Raw genomic sequence first — 22295 nt, 5'->3', positions numbered from 1 at the left:
AAGGGTTGTATTTAACCATGATGTAATTGTTGCTGTGGCATACTGCTGATGTTATGGAAACCAAAATACCTACAACGAAGTAATCCAACAGAAGCGTGGGATTATTTTAACCATTCCTTTCTTTTTTTTTTTTCTTTGGTGAAATCTAATACAATGAGACTTGCAAATCTGTTTTTAAACCTTCTGACTGAAGACAACGCTATTTCCAGTGGTTTGCAAACAACCGACTGAGGCATCTTCGGGCAGTCTGGCTTCAGCCTGATGCCTCCTATAAATACAGCTGCTGTTGTGCTGCGTACCAAGAGTCTGCAAAGGTCTTTGCAATAGCAGCCTCCTCTCGTTAAGCCAACCATGAGAATAAGCGTTATGCATTTCTGCCCTCTGTAGTACAACAGGAGGAGAAGGCAAAAAATGGTAAATGTTAGAATACTGTCTTGGATAAAGACCGTCGTTAAGGAAGCCTTAGTGATGATTCATGATATGTGGGATTATGCTTTAGCAGATGGTGGAAGAGTACAGGAAAGACAAACCCTAACCAGGTGGTAAAGCCCAGGCTTATAAATCCTGGTCTATCTGTATAGGCAAACTCTTGGATTTGGACTGATAATGATTTATTTATTAATCTAAAAAGTCTGCTATTGCAGGAAACATAACTTAAATACAGCCTGCCCTGTCACACAGCAAGAATGGTTTTCTTCTCCTAGTGTATCTCACAGGTTTATGGGGTGGGGGTTGGATGAGGGGCTGCAGCTGGTGGCTGCAACTGCTGCAGCGCTTGCTCTGGGTAGCAGGGGGATGGAGTGTCCCTCACCAGGCTCCACACAATGTGCAGACGTGTTTAGGCCTTCCAGACAGCATGGTTTCATTACTTCCTCGGGCTGGTGACTTCAGGTGAGATGTGCCCATAGCTCTTGGTCTCCTTAGGTGCTATCAGAGCATCACACCTCAGCGGTTCCCTGCTCCATCCCCGTGGCCTCCTTCAGTGGCCTCCTCTGCAGAGCAGATGAGCCCAGAGCTGCCGTGATGTCAGATAACACCCAGGTGCATCTGGGAGAGGAAAATAGCATTTTTGTATTGCAACTTGCCTCTTTGTTTGTTTGTTTTTAGGACATTGCACGAAATAATTCCTGTGTATGAAGATGTTTGGAAGTCACCAGTAAGATAGCACACATGATAGGAGTTTCCTCCAAGTTTCCAGATCTTTGACAGTTTGAGGGCCAAGAATACAAGTTTTTATTTCTTGAAGTATCCTGTTCTCCAAATGCTGTCATCTTTGACCTCGCTAATCTTCCCCAATCCCTGCTCAGGCTCATCCGATACTCAGCTTTTCAGTCACCCCCACCCCACCCACCTTTCCCTGTTTCAGCTGATACGTCGCAAAGTTAGAGAAGTCAGCCATTGCTGTTTTAAGTTCTTTTCAACCCCATTTTCTACCTTTTGTAACCCACCAAACCTCAATTTCAAAGACATCCTTTTATTGTTTTAAAAAAAATTATGAGTAACTGAGGTTGAGACTAAAAAAAAGAATATATTATTTGAAATTACAATCAATTGGCGTGAGCTCAGGGGTTGAGCAAAGTCTGTTTTCTGGTGGGGGTCCCTGGTGAGCTTGATGTCCCAGCTGCCAATCCTCGGCCTTCTCAGATAGAAAAGCTTCATTTCATAAAGGTAACACATCCTGTGAAATGTTTGCTGAGCCATGTAAAGCTCCATAAGTATTTGGGGAGGTCTGTAGGCTTTACTGGTCCTGCGTAATTGGTAGAGAAATCTGGCAGTCTGAACTAAATCATGAACATTATAGCAATTTGTTTATTGCAGTGGGAGTGAATTAATTAAAAAGCGCATTAATTTGTGCCAGGACGCAGTGATAGGTGTCTGTGAAACGGCTGCTATGCCTGTGATATTTTAAAGCATCTTGGATATACAGGGTTTCTCAGGACTTGCTGCTCTGTCTCCCAGCAGCCTTCCATGTTGTTTAGAGAAAAAAATATACAAAAATTTAAATAAATTTAAAATAAATTATGAAAAAGAGTCTTTCTCTTCTTCTCTTCTTTCCAGTAAGGGTCTTTTTTGTATCTCATCACTCTGGTTAGGTGTAAATGCCTCTTCATTGCCTCTGAAGACAAAAGCCCAACCATCAGAAGTCAGTTGATGGGGACTAGGATGCTCAGTTCAAATTTCTGTTTTCATTGGAGATGGGAGAGCAGATGCCCTCTGAAAAATGCTGCCGTCAGCTGTGTGCCATGACACATGGAGAAATAACAAGCTGCACAAGTTATTGATTTATTATTTGGCAATACGCCATCATATGTAACTCACATTTGGGGAAAAAAAAAGAAGGATTGAAATAAAACACAACTCTGGTCATAATCAGTTCCCCAAAGCATTGGCTTGGGTCCCTCCCCTCCTGGGGTGCTTCATGGCCAGGGCTGGGTTCAGAGGGGCTTCTTTTCCTTGTTCCTGGATTTTTCCGGATATTGAATGTTCATAATATATAGGTATAATAAAAATTATATGATACATTATTTCATAGATTATATCATAATATAATATGTATATATACAGTAATATCATAGAGTAGTTTGAGTTGGAAGGGACCTTAAAGAACCATCTAGTTCCAACCTCTCCTGCCATATATAATATATGAACCCCCACAAGTAGCATTAACTCTGTGTAACAGCATCCTAGGTAGAGAAATTAGAAAACGTGCTTAAAATATCACTAGAAAATACTCTAGAAAGCTTCCTGGTGAGATCCAGTCGTGTAAAAGATGCAGTGATTTTCTAGATCTTGTCTACGCTAAAATTAGGTATTTAGGTATTTGAAAGAAGCAGGTTTGGGTTGCTTTTTTGTTTGTTTGATTGATTCTCTGACCTTTAATTTAAGCTCAGTGCAGAGAAGTACTGTATCTGTGAAGCGCAGTGTTTGTGAAAATATCATAATTTTGGTTGACAGCATATAAAACTTGAGATAAATGCATTGAGAGCTCCTGATTGCAGGTTGGGTAATGTGTAATTTTAAAGTTCAAGCTCGTATTTTGCCTAGGAAAAAGAGAAAAAAGCAGAATTGATTTTGGAGATGGACAACAGAAACTCCATGCTTTTTTTTAAATAAAAAAAATAAAACAAACACAGTCGTGCTAGAGAAGAACTATTTGGGTAAAAAGCTAGTGAGATTATCAGGTAGGTTCAACGTGGTTATCACCACTTTATACTACACATGGCTTTTGGTCAGCGGGTTCCATACAGTCCTTTCCTTAATGAAGTATGGAGTTGGAGGTGGTTTGTGCTGCAGATGATCTGAAGAGGGTTTGGTGTTCCTGGGTGTGTTGGAAACAGCTGTCATAGAGGAGGACTGTGATTGTCACGGTCCCTCTGCTTGTCACCTACATGGGACAATCTTGCAACAGTGACTTAGCAATGTGTGCTGCTTTAGAAATTAAGTTTCTTGCAGCAAGCAAAAGCAAAAGTTATATTGATTAAGAGTTTATCTCAGTGATGCCCCTATGTCTTGTCCTTCGCCGATGTTTTTTGTGAGCCAGACAAGCTAAGGTGAATGTCACCAGGCATCCTGCAGCATCCACGCACATCCTGGGGCTCTGCTTGCAGCAGTGCTGTGTCCTCCCCAAACTGACTCAGTTCCTCCACTCAAATCCCCTCTTCTATCCCACATCTCATGCTCTTTCCTGGAGCTCTCCAAGTTGCAGATACCTCGCTCCAGGTGCTGTTATCCCTCTCCCAAGTCCTCATCTCTTGAGCCCTTTTTTCCTCTTCTCTGAGATGGTTCCTTGACTTTTTCCAGTTAGATGATGTTTTCTGCTGATTGTGGTTCCTACTCAAATATATTGGCTAAATATATGTGGGTATGGACTGTACCAGGGGACAGTCCTGTCCCCCTAACCCAGCTGGAGCCCTGTGCCTTTGGGTCAGGTTTGTCCTGGGAACACTGAACCTGACCTTCCTCTGGCACCTGCTCTGAGATGCAGTCCAATACATGTATATTTAATGATTTTCAAATTATATACATGTACTAATATTATGTATGTTATGAAACCCCTTCAAAAAGTAGAAATTAAAAAAGGGTGAGGTGAAGATGAAATAAACACCAATTTTTATTTATTAATGGCACAAAATAATTTTCTTCCCACACCCCAGTGCACACTCTGCTCTGGAGAGCACTAGGTGTGCTCTAGGATGATCTAGGATACTTCTGTACTGGTCTCTTAGAGTCATAGTCCAGAACTACAGTCATGGGCAAATTCTTGCACATTCCCTATATCTTTGAGCTAAATTATGTAATGACATAATGAAATCTCTGGTTGGTTATTTCAGAAAAAAAGCACTAGCAATACTTGTGATCAACAAGTTTTCTTTAAAGATAAAGGACCTCAATGCACATTGGTGGATTTTCATAGGACAACATTATGCAGTGTGAGCTCCTTTCTTTTTAAGCAATAAGATGAGTGAGAAACCTCTGAAAGCCTCTAAAATAATTCAACCTATCTGGAAGAACGTCGTATTGAGGCAGAATTGGATGGTCCATCCTGACCATGGTTCTTTCACTTGTTAAGTGCAAAATTCCTGCCAGTTGGTTTGGCATGGTAACAATATTTTATAGGGGTAGCATAAGACGACGATATATATGTGTGTGTGTGTATATGTAACAGGGAGTGCTATAAGCCTACTGTAAGCTTGAGAGAGGAGTTGGGAGGAAGCGTATTTAGAGACACAAGTTTCAGGTGGGGACTGGAAGGTGAAGAAGATATATAACCTGGACCACCAGTCTGGTGTTGACCATGACCACTGTGGAGGTCCCGTACACATTTGCTAAGCCTGATACATCTTGCAAAGACTGCATCAATGTGTATATTTCTTTTCCTCTTTCATTTGCATAGCAAGAAATTAAAGAAGTCAATCTGCCAGCAGATCACGCAGCATGTTTAGGCTCATGCTTCTCCTGGCTCTTGTAAGAGCAGGTTGGGAAGAAGAATGCTCCTGCAAAGGGAGCGAAGGAGTTCATGGTGTTTTGCCAGCTGAATCATGCAAAACCAATTTTCCCCATTCTGAGAGCAAAATATAATTTATGATGGAAACCTGCTGTTGCCACTGAAGCATAGGGAGCTGATTTGAGCTCAGAGATGGATGCTGCAGAGCTGGCATAGCTCGTATGGCCACGTGCATGAAACCTTGGGCTGAACCTGCTATTTTAGAACACTAATGATGGACAATCCAAATTACAAAAAAAATTAGTCTCAGACTGCGTAAGTGAAGCAGATGGGAAGTTGTCAGTGAGCAAAGGATCAGCCTCAAAACGAAATTCACTTGCCATTTGCTGAGGAGCTGCTGAAATGGTCACCTCAAAGGAGAAGACCATCTCGAGGAGCACCTTTGCTTCAAAGCCATCTGCCAATGCTCTGTAAGTGGTTTGCAGCTTAAAACTGGGCAGCAGAAGAAATACAGGGGAAGGCTGTTTATCAGAACCCCTGCATTGCCAGATGGTGTCATTAAAACAGAGCAGCTTATAAACCTGTTTATAGATTGTGTATTTATAGAACATGTGGACATGTGGATACATATTTATATATACTGTGTCTGTGGCACATTATTAAAAATATATTTTTATATATATATACTTTTTTTATATATGACTACATGTATAAATTCCTTTTCTAGTTATATTGAAAACAAACATAAAAATCCTTGGTCATAAATGAAAACATCAGCATCATCAGCCTCGGCATCCTCTTCTGGAGGGATGTCAGGAACGTGAGGCATCCGCTTCGTCTGCAGCACATAAGCACCAGCACCAAACCAGACACTGGTCTCATTCAGGAACTCTCTTATAATAAGGTTTTCCCATCTCAATGATTTATCATATTAAGTTCCTTTTAATTATCAAATTATGGTGGGATGAATCTGCTGGGACTGGCTCACAATGCCTGCCTGCTGAATGAGCGATTAATCCTCCATGGGATGGATTCATTCCTGGGTGGATGGATCCTGGGTGGATCTCTCCTAGATGGAGAGATTTCCCCATGCCTTGCTGCCATTTCCAGCCTTGGAAAAGCTTTCCCAAGCTCCCCAAGATGGATTTTAGGATACATATGTGTACAAATGTATCCAGAAAGGAGCTCTTACCAAGTTTATCTCCTTTAGTTTATCATATAAAAAATGACTTATTCTAATGTAATTTTAAAAACATTAAATATGCTATTCTTTCCTGGAAATTTTTCAATATAGTTTGCAAAATATGGCTTTGTTTCTAATTTTTGAACTGAGCTTTTCTGAGGCGTTATTCATACCTTCTTGTCCATCAGCATCTTCTAGTTTGATGGCACCTTGTTACTGGGTAAGCAATCAAGACATAAACAGTTTATACACTTGTTTTGTGACTCTAAGCCTGTATTTGCAAAGGTTTATATTTTTGTGGGTGCCATTGTAATATTTTTAAAGAATATTTTGAAATTATTTTAAACTGGCAAAGAATGGAGAGAGACGTGGAAGGGAGTTTAATTACTAGTTTCTTACTTTGCAGACGCTGCCTGAAGCAGACAGTGTTAGAGTCAAAAAGAGAGGAATTTCACACCCAGTTCTGTTTAGTCATGAATTTTTAGGCAATATATATATATATATATATATATTTAGACATCCAAAAGTATCTGCCTGTCTATCTCATTGGAGCATATCGCTCTGGATTACGTGAGTTTTTACAATGGGAACATGATGGGAAGTGTTCCCGCATGGAGCTAAGGAGTGGAAAAAAGGAATTTTTCAGTTATTTCCTGCTTTATTTTGTGAATTTTCATTGTGTAAACAAGGTTTTCCTATGCCTCAGCAATGAAAGGCTCAGGCAGATAAACTCCTGGGGTTTATTTAGCTCTGTCTGGTAAGAGGTGAATGAGCTGATTGGGTTTTCCTCTGCTCTTCTGATTTACTTGAGCATTTTGAAACAGGAAACAGAAAATGCTACACTTCCCTTGCACACAGTTCCATTCAGATAATTAATCATTTTGGTTTATGTTTTCTTTTTAATATGCTCTAATTTCCAAGCTGGACTTGATAAAACCTGAAGCAGCACTGCATGCTGTGTTTTACTGCTCTTTTTACCATCAGCCTTGCCTCATTCCCAGGAAAGAAGAGAGACCATCATCCCTGTCTTTGGGTTTTATATGTTACCTTTTGGGGATGCTTCTTAATTTTCACTGTGACTAATGGCAATATCCCTACAGTATAAGATGTCTGCCTCCTGGGCACTGAAATACTGAGGTGCTCTTGGCTTGCAGGCTGTGTGGATGGATGCCCCACACCTTCCAGACCTCTTTACACCCTGGCAAATTGTTTACATTTGGTATCCTGTCATAGGGCAACAAATTTCATATATCATGGAAAAACTCACACCCTTACATTGAGGCCTGATTTTTTCACTGCCTTTTGATTTGATTTTACTAATCCCTCAGTTTTGTGCTTTAAGACAGATGGGAAACATGGTTATTATTTTGTATTTTTATCACATCTCCTGTTTCATTTCTTCTTTGGTTTCCATGCTCCTCTCCTCCTAAATTTTTCAAGCTCCTGATCACTCTCTCCAACCACCTCTTAATTTTACAATATGATTTTGGGAGCAATAGCCCTCAGTGAGCACGATACTCTAGATGATGAGCTTAAAAATCATATTTAATGCTTTCTCCTCTAATTATGCTTTTTAGCATTTGATTTTACATACTGTTAACCCTGGCTGGATATGGAGTAGTTTGTAATAGAGCATGTGTGGATGTGTAGAGATGTTTTCCAGCACCTCCAAGATGCTGCTGTGTTTGTGGGTATTTTCTCCCACTCAAGATATATAAACTTTTAATTCTACTGCAGATTAGAGCATGTTTCTGTTTGGCTCGGCATTGAAATAAAGTCCTGATAATAGAACTGGTCCAGTACTCCTGTAAAGATAACAGGACTTGTTTCTCTACACATTCAACTATAAAATTATGGATGTTTTCTGTTCCTAGCAGTAGAGTTTTCATCAAGACTTGCATCCCTCTTGGGAAGGTTTTTCTGATGCTCAGCATGCAGATTTTAATCTTAAATTCATTATTCTGAGTGTTATAAGCAGTGTTTGGGGTCAGTTGTAGGCAGGCAGGGTTTCTCTTTAATAGTGCTTATCTCTTTACTGGAGTTCTTCTAATATTCATATATAAAAATGTTGGATATTCTGTCACATTCTGTTTATATGGTACCCAAATTGTACACGGTGATATGCCTCAGATAATGCTGTGTGACATTCAGTAAAGATTTATGCTCATATTCTGAGTATATATGCATTTCAAAGTCTGTATCTGCATTTTGTGTCCTTTTTTTAATGTTTGAACATCACAAGTAGTGTTTTATTCAATTAGTCTGAGAATTTTAAGCTCTGGAAATCATCCCTTTCAAACAAGAAACAGACTATACTGCCTTTTTTTATGAGCCACCTCCTTGCATAGCCACATCTTTCTAAATATCAAATGCAGTAATGAAATATATATCTATATGGGTTTTTTTTCCCCTAAAAAGAGGCAAGATGGAAGTCACTAACCTCCTTCTCTGCTGAGCTTCAGCTGAGTCAGAGGCCAAATCCACATTATGCAATTTTGCTGACCTGGCTGCTGCAGCAAGGGTGCTAATGCAGCTACAGCACTGCAACCCTGTTCTGATGTGGGTGACAGCATTTGAGGAGTGATTGTGCTCGTGCCATCAGAACAAGTCCCTTCGGTGACGTGCAGTGCTGGTGTTGACGTACCGACAACATCATCATGGTCAGGACAGCAGAATTGTTTCTAAATGCATGATTGGGAAGCATTAATCTACTTGTGGTGGCTATATAGGTCACCTGGAGAGCAATCAGTAGCATCTCGCACAATAATTAAATGAAAATATGAAGCTGCTGGCCTATAAAAATCCTGTCTTTTTTTGGTTCTTTGCTCAATTCCTTTTGCCAAGTTTGAGAGCTGAGTGCTCTCCTCTCCGGTGAACTTCCATGGCTTCACCTTCCAGCAGAGCAGGTTTCAGCTATCCAGGGATGAGAGGAGCAAATTTGTGTATTTTTGTTGGGAGTAAGGATGCCAAAAATAGGACTTTATGGACTTTACTGCACTAGAAACTTTTGAAGATACTGGAAATGTGAACAGTTTGCTTCTTGATGTAAAGATGGTCTTCTAGGAATAAGACACTTGAATGTTCCCCGAAACATAAGTTAGTTGTAAGTCAAGGTATAAATTTAAGCTGATTTTAAAATAACCTCCAGTTTGAGGGTTTTTAGGTTTGAACGGGCTGTAAGTATTTTGTATTGTCTTCATCTTGACCATATGTTTGTTAAATGAAAACCTCATGTTGTTTAGATCTAACTCCTTAATATTCAAGTGCTCTGCAATGACCCTGCATCCATTAAAGGATGGCAGAAACTTTATTGTACTCAGAAGGGAAGGAATATTTTGAAGGTAGTTTTTAAGGATATCTCCTGAATTGTGTGGAAAGACAATCATATACAAATCATATACAGATCATTTAGAAGATTAACAATTGAAACTTAATTGAGTAAGTTTAACTTATGTATATGGACGGCAGTGATTTAACCCTAAAGCTTCTGCCTTTACGAGGTTAATTTGCACAGTGTTCTGCAGACCAGCAAGCACCCAATTATATCAGTCAATCACAAAGCCATAGTTATTTCTTCTGAGCTGTGATTCTGAAGACAATCAAACCAATAACCAGAAAAATGCTAAGAAAACAAAAAAAGGAGTGTAATTTTTTTTCCATTTAAGCTTTGAAGCAATTGCTCTAGAATAGTTCCTGCTGCTGCGTACCCACCTGTCTTGAAATGAGAGTGTATATTTAAATTATTGTGGAAAAAGCTATTAGTTGAGGACTTGAATTCCTCTTTGTATTTGGCCAATACAGCAAGAGGTTGCAATGAGGATGGAAAGGAGAAAGCAACGTACAGACAGAAGTGGGGAACAATCGTGCAGCCTGGGATTGAATGTTTCTGACCCACCCCAAAGGAAAAAGAAGAGTAAAGCAGGGAAAATTAGCCAGAATCCTGCAGCTGAAGAAACTGAGGGCCAGAGGTACATGATGACTGGCCTCAGGTCATTGCACCATCTGTGGCAGAGCTGAAAATGAGCCTAAAGAAGTAGAGCCCTTGAACTCTGGTCTTTTATGGTCATTTACTGGAGTATATTTTTAAAAAAACAAATAAACAAACAACAACAGTTGGCATCACTGATTTGTTATTTCACAATGATATTTGGAGTAGTAGAAGGTTTTAGTGTAGTCAGAATAGATTCACAGAAACGTTCACTGTGCAGCTGCAGAATATCCCATGTGGAGCTATGGATGTCTAGAGGGCTTCTAGAGCAGAGTGAAGGTGTGTGCCTGGTTCATATATATGCAGACTTAAAACTCTGGATAATGGGTTGGGGTTTGGTTGTTTTTTTTTTTGGGGGGGGGGAACCATGTAAAGCACCCATACAAGTAGTTCAACAAAGAGTCATGATTATAAATACATAAGCCAAATAACATGCACCAGCCACCCATCACCACTAAAATAAGGCTCCTCTTTTATCATCATGACAAGGTTTATTGCTCTCTGGGTGCTCAGGACCAGTCCTGAGTGGGCAAAGCTGGGACTAATGGACCCTGCATCCGATTAAACGGCTGTCAGAAGCAAGCGGTTGATAAATGGTGCTGACTCCCATTACTGCTGCACACATCGACATCTCTCTCTTTTAAATCACTCAGGAGAAGCTCACGCTTGCTCAGGAAATATGCAGTCTTCTACAGATTGCCATATAGAAGCTTTTTTCCTGATTTGCACTAAAAATGCAATGGATCTTAGTCAAATATATGATTTTTAAATGCCTGTAGTTTAACAGGAACTTATGAATGTTATTCTACGTGCCTGCTGTGTCCTGGTTGCTCTGCAGGAACCTAAGAAAAAATTAAAAGAAAATATCAAATTTATAGTGTGGAGTTTTTTCCTAATTTTTAAGATTATTTTTTTTTTCCAATGGGATGTATTATGTTTTGAATCCGAAAGGCCTTAGGGGTGTTAAAAACTCCTTCTACACCTGCACACCTATACATAGAGTATGTCTCATTGGTGTAAAGGTATATTATGTCTCAAATAATGAACTCAGGACCTTGTAGTTTTTTAGCAAAAATTTCCTTAAAAGTTGTCTCATAGCACATCAGGGTCTTTAATTCTGAAAACAATATATGTAGAGTTCATGTTAAGTTTGGATGAGGATACATTGGAGAGTTGGAAGAATGTATGTTTTTAAAAGTTTTTTGTGCATATTAAAAATAAAAGCAGAAACAGCAATAAAAATTAATTGGATTGTTATAAAGGTGCAGCATATAAGTGCAATTTTGAGGATTTTTTTTTTCCTTTTTTTCTTCAATTCTGCCATCAAAATGTCTTATGATAGAGAAGTAAAACTGCAGCTCAGTTCAGCAGGACTTTTTCCAGCACATGGAGTAAGATGCACTTCCAATATCACTGTTTCAGGAGTGAGTCACAAGTCTTAAAAGCATATGATAAAAATTATGGGGTTTAAATTCTCTTTTCTTCCAGTTGCCCTAAAATAATTTTTACGGAAGACTTTTTAAAGTGATACAGTTGAAAATCTATCTTGGAGGAGATAAGCTTTAGAAAAGAGCAAGGATTAGAGTTATTTCGGTGGAAAATAAATAGCTTTTTTTTTCCTCAGCATGAAATTGGGGACAGATCTTCACTTTTACTGTAAAGGGTCGTGACTCTGCAGGTGTTGGGAGCAGTGATTTCTTCTAGCTGGAGGTATCTTTGTTAGCCCTTATAGCACTTGCCATTAATATTGTGAGATACAGGGGTCCAGTGAAGCAGGAAAGGGAGCTATACTGCTTTTTCTGTGTAATTAAATGAATATTTTGTACCACCATTTTATTCTAGCAACTAAATATTAAGTATTAGTTGATGCAAATACACTGTATAATGCTTTAACAGCAAGCCAGGAAAGGGAAAGCAAGAAGCAATGATGTGTGATACACCACACATCCTCAGTAGCCATGGTCTGCCATATAGCTAACCTGTGCCTGTGCGCTTGAAATTGAGAAATATTGTGTGGTTCCCTGCGGTTTAGGTTGTTCAAGTGATTCTTTATCATTTTCTTTTGCATCCAAAAAAAAGATATTGGTGGCATATTAACAAAAGAGATGTTCATTTTGGTAAATGCTGCATCACTTTCTATGAAACCCTTTGAATTTCACCATTGTTTTTGTGCTTGCACCCAATATTGTTACAATATCTGTGGTTTTTTAGGAGGAATATAGAGCAGAAGGAATTAGCTGGCACAACATCGACTACATAGACAACTCCAGCTGCATCAACCTGATCAGTAAGAAGCCGACAGGCCTGCTCCATCTGCTGGATGAGGAAAGCAAGTGAGTGGGAAACTGTTGGTTTTGCTAATTATATTTATTTTTTCACTTAAAAAGTGTGTATCCTTAAGTCTTACCTTTTGTGACTCTTCCCAGAAAGATGCTAATAGCTTGCTGAGCTCATTTATCTTACGTCTCTAGTTTCGTTTCCGAGGTGGTCAGGCAAACAGTGGAGAATCAGCAAACTGAGCAAAAAGCCTTAACTAATAATAATTAAAATTCCGTTTCAATAATTTCTTCTGTTAAAAGGAAGAGCAAAGGCTTCCTCTGCTTCTCTCCTCATTTTTCTCCTGCCTTTTGTGCCGTAATGTGGGAAGATGCCTTAAGTTGAGCTGAGTGAAGGGAGAATCCAAGTGCATGAGTTAAAGCAGGTTGTGTGGGTGCTGTAATTGAGATGTAAGGTGGATTTATCAATTTACTTTTAATAATTAAGCCAGAGTGAGCTGAGGGCACTTGTACGTAGGGGCTGCTCTTCCACAGAGTTTCATGGGCATCAGAGATGCAGCTTGGATTTGCATCCTTGGTTATATGCATCTGGCCTGTCTCAGGAGAAATTAGTGTGTAGCTTCTGGGTCTGCCTTTGGGTGGAAACTCAGAAAGAAACGCAGCGTAAGGGATGTCCTGTCAGACACACGTGCCAGTTTTCTCTGTGTAAAGGGCAGGGAAAGGCCAGGCGGTTTGCTGGCATCGCCTTGGATCCGCACGGCTTTGGTCCAGGGCATGAGCTCTCCTCCCACCATTTGCTTGCAGATTTCTCATCTGTTTCTTGTCTTGTTGACCAGACAGACAGCAGTGACATTGTCTCAGTGATACTGTACCAGGCTAAAACAGCTTAAATTAGGTAAAGTTGTGAAATATACCCTCAAGTTGCAGATTTACATCAAGTTTGAGGATGAAAGACTGGCTTGCTTTTACCAAGAGGCTCTGCTCAAGCACTCTGTCCTTTTTCTTACTCTCTTCTATGACAGGATCAATCAAGTAACTCCTGAAATTTAAATGAGACTTGTAGACTAAACAGCTCAATATTTCCTAAATGTGTGAATACAGCCTAGATACAGGAGCAGTCAAGAGAAATTTGGAGTTTCGGATAAATACAGCTACCCTGAAAAATTGTCATGCAATGGGCTTACAATGCAGTATACCACAATAAAATAAATGTATTAGTGCTTTTATGACTGATTTCAGACCATTACTAAATCAGTTAAGAGTTCTTCATACACCAGCTATACCTTGTATTCGTATATAACCACAAATAGTGCTCGCTTAGTGTCTGCAGGCACAGAAGTGGAAGCTCAGAGCATCTCTCTCTTTCCATTTGTGATCAAGAAAGAAGTTGAAAAGCTTTTTTCACTGGGTTTACAGCTATCTTCTTTTTATTTCTTTCCACTCAGTTTTCCTCAAGCCACTAACCAGACGCTGCTGGACAAGTTTAAGCGTCAACACGAAGGGAACTCGTACATTGAATTTCCAGCAGTCATGGAGCCAGCTTTCATCATCAAACACTACGCGGGCAAAGTGAAGTATGGAGTGAAGGTCTGTCACCCAGCTGTTCCCCAGCAGTTGTTTTCATTTAAATCTTCCAGCTGTAATGGGGAAGGAGAGCCCCAAAGCCTCACAGAGTTGTTTTGGAGAGGACTTGGCTAGAGAAGAGACCCAAGGGTTGAGAGAGAAGTGTTTGGTGAAAAGCTTGGCTGAAATGAGAAGGTGCTGGGGATTGTATCTTCCTGTTCTCCTCCATGTTGCAAGCTCTGCATATTGGTGTTTTGGCAAAAAGTTTAGGGATGCGCACCGAGGTTAATGCTACATCCCACCAATGAGCTGGAATTGGGTGTTTGGGAGCCTTTCTGAGCTTGGTTTGTGTGGAAAACACAATGATTTTTTCATCATTGGCCATTTTTTAATACAAGTTACATGAGCGTGGTCTGAGCATCTCACTGTTGCAGGTACTTTTTAAAATCCTATGGAAATTATTTCAAAGTTGATCCTATTTATATTCATGCCAGTTATTATCAGAAGCAATTCTATTGGGCAGGTGAGCCTGTATGAGAAACAGCCTCAGGATGTATGACTGCAAATCTGTCATTGTGTTTCTGATGTAATAAATGCACGTGACAAACTTCAGCTTTGAGATGCTTCAGAGAGCAGTGCTTTGGGGTGAAACATCTATATTCTGGACATAAAGAGGTGTCTAATATGGGGGCAGAAAAAAAAGATAGAAGCAGGATTCAATAGCTGTGCTGTCCCAGAAATAGTCTGGCAGATCTTGCCCAGCATATCTTGTAGATATTGTTTATTTTCCTCTTTTCTCCCACTCCTTTTTCTCCTTCCCTAGGATTTCCGTGAGAAAAACACAGATCACATGCGCCCAGACATTGTAGCTCTCCTGCGAAGCAGCAAGAACGCCTTTATCTGCGGAATGATCGGGATCGACCCGGTGGCCGTCTTCCGCTGGGCAGTCCTGCGGGCGTTTTTCAGGGCGGTGGTTGCTTTTAGGGAGGCTGGAAAACGATATGTGGAGAAGAAAACTGGTACGTGTGCCAATATCCTAATCCTAGCACCTGTTTTTCACCAAAGATTTAAATCTAATATATTACTACAGTATTTTAAGTAGCCTGACTTATTAGGAGCTATTCATCTATTAAAAAGCTCATTTAAATAGTGTGTAGTTTTTGCTATGCAGAAGTTACATTTAAAGGTACATTTGGATTTTAATACATTGTAAGAAAAGATTTTCACTTTACTGCTGCTTTAACTTTCTCTTTTTGTAGGATACACGCATAGGAAAACCTGAATGATTCAGAGACTTAAAAATTATTCAACAAATAAGGCAAATTATTTTTGCTGGGAATTCTTGATCTGTTAGTTACTTCTGGAAACAGAAAAAGGCAATCATTCTTCTCTATAATTTTTCAAGCTGTTCACCCTTTAAGCTGCAAGAGAGCGTGTCTCTTGTCTAGCAAAATTCATTGCTTCACAGTCATCCAGAACCACCTCACAGTGAACGCAGGGGCATTAAATTAAAGGAAGGTAATGGTGCATCATCATGCTGTGGCAGGCAATACCTAGCTGTGCTTTTAGACCATTTCTCTGCATAAAGCAATTTTGGAAAGTCGGGTACAAGCCATTACTATTCATTTCTGGGCACAAGAGGGCTTGAAATTCATGATGAAATTAGAGTCTCAGCAGGGAAAATGTCATCTGAGTTAAAATTAAGCACGGAGCCGCACCATTAATTTTTTTTTTTAGTTGGAGAGATGTGCATCAAGGGGAGCCACAGAGCCTGGAACAAGTAATGTAGGTATGGAAACTGTACAAGCAGAAAGAATAATTTTCTTGTTCGGGGTGAATAAAGTCATCCCAAGAAGAGCAGAAGGCAAAAATCAGCTTTGAGTTCTTGAGGCTCTTCCTCTTGAACCGCTTGGATGCAGTATAAGAGAAAAGATGTTTCTCCTGAACCTGGATCTATCTGGCACATCAAGGCAGCATTTATAGACAGTGTTGTTTTGTAACACTGAGAGGTAGTTGTCAAAGACATTTCACATTGAGAGAAACATTACTTGAAAGAGTTGGCTGCCAAAGTTTGTATTTGCATTTTCCTAGCATCGCCTTTTCATCTTGTGTAAAACCCAGGCTGAACTAAAGCAAGCTAGGCAAGGAGAGAATAAAAATACATTCAGTCTTGGGAAGTATGAGCTAATTTCAAGCCCTGCTTCGCTTTCTGTGTCTCTGGCAATTGGTTGTGCCTGCCATGCTCATCTCTTCACTAGCTAGTTTTTCAGCTTTTCAGTCTTGACTTTGTGGCAATAACTTGCATCTGTCTGTCTGTCTGTCTGTCTATCTATCTATCTATCTATCTATCTGTCGGTATAAAATAAAGTCCACGAGGTTTTCAGACAATTCTGAGATTCAGTTCTTATATTGCCTTTTCTTTCCATACCAAGACTAACCAATACATGATAATAGCTGAATTTCTAAATCTCTTCTAGCACATGATGCTGCTCTTTTATCTGGTGTCCTCTAGCCTGCTTTCAAACGGCTTTGTACTTTGTAACCTCTGTGTTCTGAGTCAAAAACAAAAAACAAACAAAAAAGCAAAAACCCAAAACAACCCCTCAGAAAGCTGGATAAAGTTTGACTTAATCTTCCAAAAAATCTTCAGATCATTTATACCCTGAATTTCTATGTGCATCTTCAGCCTGAATTGGGAAAATGTCATGAGAAAGTCACCATTACACAGGCAGAACTAGTGGCAGGAGATTACCCAAACCTAATTCCCATATTGAGATACACCTTACCTGTCAGGAAAGCTTGCCCTCCAAGTGATGGCCGAGCTGGGACCACTCACATTCAGCTGCCTCTGTCCTCTTTGGCGAGGTAACCATCATCTCCTAGCATGACTTCTGCCCAGGTAGGGGTAGTGTTCAGCAAGGTGATACCCACAGCAATGTTTCCATGCTTTTGTTGGTGAGATCTCATGCCCATCTCCCATTCAGTTGTCCTTCTCCAAAATCCCATCCGTCTTGCCAGAGCACCACAAAGCAGATGGCTGTAGAAGAGGTGGACCTGAGCAGAAGTCTTGGCCGGTGTCTGGACAGTGGGTGGACTGGTGCAGCATCCACTGCCAGATGCTGGTGGTCCCTCCTGCTCCCGGAAATAACGCAGAAAAGCCCTGAACTGATGCTTTGCATCTATGGCAGAAGACATTGGTGAATTTTTAGAAAATCACTAAAATTACCCCATCTCAATAGACAAAAGCAGACAACTGAAGACAGCATGTGGTTTTATTTTATTTTTATAGCAAACCTTGCTGGCTTTAATTAGCCTGATTTGAATGCCTCACCATTCACACATGTGGAGCTTTTGATAAAATTATGGCAGATTAGCTGAGAATAACTTCACACACATATGCTCATCCAAGTGCGCACGCTTAATATTTGTATATAATTTTTGAAAAGGCCTGCTGCCCCATTCAAGGTGTCTCAGGTCCTGTCTGCTGCTCCTACCATCCATTGGGCAGTTGTAATTAGTGAGTAGGAAAAGATCTGAAGCATGCTTTTTTTTTATTTAAGGTGCTTTGCACTCTTTTGTCTTAACCCCAAACGAATCTTTTACTTTTACCGGTCTGAAGGTCTGTCCAAGTCAGGCTTGCAATACTCAACAGGGATTTTAATAAAAAATCTCCAGTCTCTGTATAAGCAGCTCTGCAAAATTTTGCTCTGCTTCCTATTTGCATCATCCTTTTGGTTAACTTCTCCATGCCAGCAGTGCCAACCAGTGCTACAAATGCTTCTGTAAGGATAATCAGCATTTTTTCCTGCTGACTTTGGGGACTCTCCTTTTTTTGTGCTCCTAATATCCTTGTAGTGCAGCTTTTAGTGACTGTGCAATTGTCCTCATTAACCTGGAGGTGAAGAGTAGCAAAACAGTGTCATTGTGAATTTTGTTGGGTACCTTTCTCTTCACCGTAAGATATGTCTTATGGTGCTGACAACTTTCCTTGGATGAAACACACCAGGATCTGGCGAGCTGCAATTAGCTGAAGGGTGGACTTCAATAATTTGATTTTTTTATTATTATTGAGTTTATCAAGAAGTATTGAGATGATCCAAATGAACTACAAGTTTGAAGTAGATTTGTTAGTGAACTTTGAGTATAGGAACGTTATCAAGCTTTTTAGGAAAGGTATTTGGGTGATTGACATATTTTTGCTATACCATTGATACGAATTTACTACACAAAAAAACCCTAATTCTTTGTTAGTGAAAACTTGACAGAAGAACTGGTGCTGTTCATATAAACCAGGCTGTTGAGACACCACTTTCTCATCTTGGTTTTGCTTGATTTTACCTAAATCCTCGCTCTGACAAAGGGTTCATGGTCCCTTAATGAGCTCTGCATTTGCATTTGGCCAACAAGGGTTGCTCCTTAGATTAGCGCCTGTTCAGCTGACCTACGCAATAATGCCTTCTCAAAAACAATCCTGCCGAGTTCTGCAGATTTATTCCTGAAGCTGGGCACCAAAAAAACAACACCACCTGCCCCCCCACCCCTGAAAAGGATAAAAAACCCCAAATTCTGTATTTGCCAAATAAAAGTGATAGCAACCAAAATATTGGTCTTTGAGGTCTCACCTAGCATCATGAAGTGGTTTTAATGTAAGGAAGACACCCCTTGACAATGTTCCTCTGAAAAGTTCGGATCAGTCCTTTCTGATGATTTAATGCATTGGTATGAAATGCTTCTGTATGTGCTGACACAAGGTAACTCCTCAGTGACCTCATCATGTCTCAATGGGAGAATGATGTATCCCTTGACTTGGCCACTTAAACAGTGATGGAGAGATGCTCCCTGTTTGCACAGAGTGTCGCCTCTCCTCCACCCTGTGGTCACACCTGGGCCATCAGAAGTCCTCTTGCCCACGCAACAATGGTTTCTTCCAATTTTTGACCTCAAACCCATCCTACCTAACTCCAGACTCTGTGTCCTCTGCCCTTGAGGAATACAGAACCCTTGCTTGATACAAATAATTTTTATTTTTCCTTTTAATTGCCAATATCTAAGCAAAGTGGCCATGTCTAGGAGCACCTGTGCAGGGAATTGCAGGAAATGCCTGGCAGAGGATTGTAAGAAGCAGTTAATAAAAGTAAAGATTTATCTAATCATCTGGGTTTTGACCAAATAATCTTTGAATTATTATAAAGTGATTATGCTCTGGCTAATAAGGATTGTAAGTGAGGCTGGGACACAGCCCAGCCCATCGCTCCTGTGCCATGTCACTGTGTCCAGAGGAAACAGGTTAAATTGTGTCAAGCATGAAAAATGTGTGACCCTTGAGCTCTCGCGTCCTTCGGGCTTGTTCTTTACCCTCCCCTGATTTCTGCTTATATAATCTTTCTCTTCTCTCCATTTTTTTTTTGTTTTTATTTTGCTTCCCAAGGGCATGATGATGCAGTGCCATGTGCGGTTTTGAAAAGTGTGGATAGTTTTAGCTTTCTCCATCACCCAGTTCATCAGAGGAGCTTAGAGATCCTGCAGAGATGCAAGGAGGAGAAGTACAGTAAGGCTCCACCACCTGCCCTTCCCTCTCATATGACACTCACATGCCAAGAAATGGAAACCAGGTGCATTCAGCGTAGAAAGGGTTAAAAAAAAAACCCAAACAAAACCAACCAAACACTCAAGGAGCCTTCCAGGATCAAACTGGCTGCCTTATAGTAATTTTGATCCTATCAGGAAATTATTAGGCAGAGTTTAAAGAGCAAAAGCAAATGCAAACCCACGTCTCTTGAGATATGGCATTATTTTGTTGGCGGTTCCACATTTTCTTGCTGACGTTAAGTTGGGATGGTGATGCTAGGGGTATTGTTCTGTGCTTTATTGTTGTTACGACGTAATTACATGTGTGATAATAAATTCAAAATACTGCAGCTCCAGTCAGAATATTCCTAATACAAGGCACATGGCTGATACAGCTGGAATTTGACTTTATTTGGATTTTATTGGACTTCAAAAATAACTATAGCTTGTGAAAATAGTCTCTGAGGGCTTTACTTAAAACTAAAGCATTTAGCAATGTTATTTTACAGAATGAGTTGAATAAAGATGCACTTGGTCTCCGTTTCTTCCTCTTCACTCTTCTGTCACATAATAAACTCATCCTGCATGATAACACAGAAACTCTTGCCTGCAGTACTATATTATATATATATAAAATATATATATACATATTTGGTGCTCATATCTTTAGATATATCATTTTTCTGCCATTATTCTCTTCATGTTGCATGTTAAAGCTCACAGAAATAGAGCGCTGCTACATGCAATCTACAAGGGCCAATCCTCAGCCCTAGTTGCTAACTTCAACATGATGCAATTTGGGCATAAATGCAAGCCACACTGTTTTTTTGCAGAGCTGAGCATGGTAAGTACAGTGGTTGCATGTTAAATCTTCACAAATATGCTTTTACTGCTAGATACCTTATATCAGATTTCCATGCTTCATGCAGCATGTAGCATTGGGGGAGCAAAGGTATTTTAAATCTTAATTTAGACTTTAATTCCTAATTTAGAGTACCTTGTGTTTTCCTACAAGTTCCCACTCTTGCTACAAGGAAGTATAAAGCAGTAAGGCAAACACAGCAATGGGTTTTCTCAAGAGGTTATTGTACTAAGTGACCTTACTGATGCTACTAAGAATCTGTTGAAAAGAAAGGTGATTTTAATTGCAATTAATAAATTTAAATTAATTTTTAATTTGTATGGTAGGTCAGCAACATGGGAAGTTTTGGGCAGTCAATTTGCAATTGCTTAGGTGTGAAAAGGGAAATTCATACAACTTGAGCGACTCAGAAACAGAGCTTTAATTTAATGTGAAGCAGTAAAGTTGAGCTCAGTGTTGAGCTCAAGATGTTAAAACCTCACTTATTATAGTCTAGTCCATGCAGTTTGGTCTCTCTTAGGATAAAATCAACACACGGATCATTGACATAGTTTGTGAATTGGCCGAGAGCACCCAACCTGACAAACGAGTTATTCATGTTCTGCATTCAGAAATCATTTTCATCTTCCCATGAGGTGTGCTCCTGCAAGCTGCTTCCCCAGGCTTCATTTCTTTGGCAGGCTAATCCAGGGTTGGAGTGTGTGGAATTTTGGGGTCCTGAATTTAGTAGGCTTGTGGGCCCTGCAGGAGAGGATGCTCAGGCTGAGGTTGGCCACAGGAACTCAGCTTTTCCCAGAAGTCAGATGAGGTTACATCCATGTCATGCTTGAGAGAGGGACCAAATACATCATCTTCTTGTCTTGAATTGTGCAATTAGTTCCAGCTACACACAAAGAGAGAAGACTAATTGATTTGATGAATATATTGAGATTCCCTTTAGGTCACTTGGTATTCAGCTTGTGTAGCCAACTGACTCCCCTTCCCATCTGTCACCTCGTTGGTGTCTTTGAGTCTAGTAATCAATTTATGGTCTCACACAAGAGCAAGGCCCTGGGTGTAGACATCTCTGAGTTCAAGACCAAAGCTCTGCTTGTTGATGTTTGTGAGTAGGAAGTGAACTGGGATTATCCAAAGTTCTCAATGAGGGCAAAGACCTGTTAAGCAAATCAGTCTGACTTTCTGAAATACCACAGATGAAGAAAAGGGAACGAGCTTAAAAAATCCGAATAATTTTTTTCCTGAAATGTAAAATAGATCAGGCTGCATCTGAGCTGAGTGTATTTCCAGTGATTTCCAGTCATACCACTGTTCCTTGGCTTGCAGTCTATTAATATGTACAATTTAATACCCCATATTCACTAACAGAATTCTCAAAGCCACGTGCAACTCATCAGGTTAAATCTAAAACCTTTTTGCCTTTCATTTCTAAAAATCCTTGCTCTGTTTCCCAGAAAAGGGGCTACATCAATATGAAAACTTTTATTTGGCTTTGGCACATGTGTTTTTCTTCTTTTAAGAGTCAGGGGATGGCACAGTGTATAAAAGTCTTTTTTGGGGGAGTATGTCTTAAAGCAACCCTTTTTCACCCAGCTTGGGCACCATAGTGAAGGGAGACAGAGTTTGCTCCAAAAAGAAGGGCATGGACTGAAAAAAAAAAAAAAGCCTTTGAATTACCAGTGAAAGCTCATTTTTCACTAATACTGCAGCTGGTCACCACTCAAAGCAAAATGAAATTCTTTAGGTTAGAGAAGCCTTCTGTGCCTTAATGGGAAAGTATCCAGGCATATACACTATATAAAAAATAGGCACAGTTAGATATTAAGTGCTTTCTTAGTGTAAAACTAGCTACAAAAAATACTGATGCAGTATTTTAATCCGATTCCTGATTATTCTCATCCCCCCCCCCCCCC

The 22295-nt window shown here is 40.0% G+C and overlaps 1 protein-coding gene across 9 annotated transcripts in view; it reads left to right on the top strand.

Moving 5' to 3' along the window:
- The window catches only part of MYO9A (myosin IXA), a 165641-nt gene that overhangs the window by 101005 nt on the left and 42341 nt on the right, over positions 1–22295 (top strand). For 8 of the 9 annotated variants that reach the window (XM_026855664.1, XM_026855662.1, XM_026855660.1 and 5 more), the window contains 4 exons: positions 12328–12449; positions 13838–13979; positions 14779–14974; positions 19384–19503. In XM_026855664.1, the coding sequence (XP_026711465.1) occupies positions 12328–12449; positions 13838–13979; positions 14779–14974; positions 19384–19503 (580 nt within the window). The remainder of the gene's footprint in view (positions 1–12327; positions 12450–13837; positions 13980–14778; positions 14975–19383; positions 19504–22295) is intronic. The other variant, XM_026855665.1, reaches the window with a different exon arrangement.

Source organism: Athene cunicularia (assembly GCF_003259725.1).
Source record: "Athene cunicularia isolate RWA chromosome 10 unlocalized genomic scaffold, athCun1 chr10_part1, whole genome shotgun sequence".
Classification (NCBI taxonomy): Eukaryota; Metazoa; Chordata; class Aves; order Strigiformes; family Strigidae; genus Athene; species Athene cunicularia.
The sequence above is the reverse complement of the archived record's forward strand: the minus strand, read 5'-3'. Positions and strand labels throughout refer to the sequence as shown.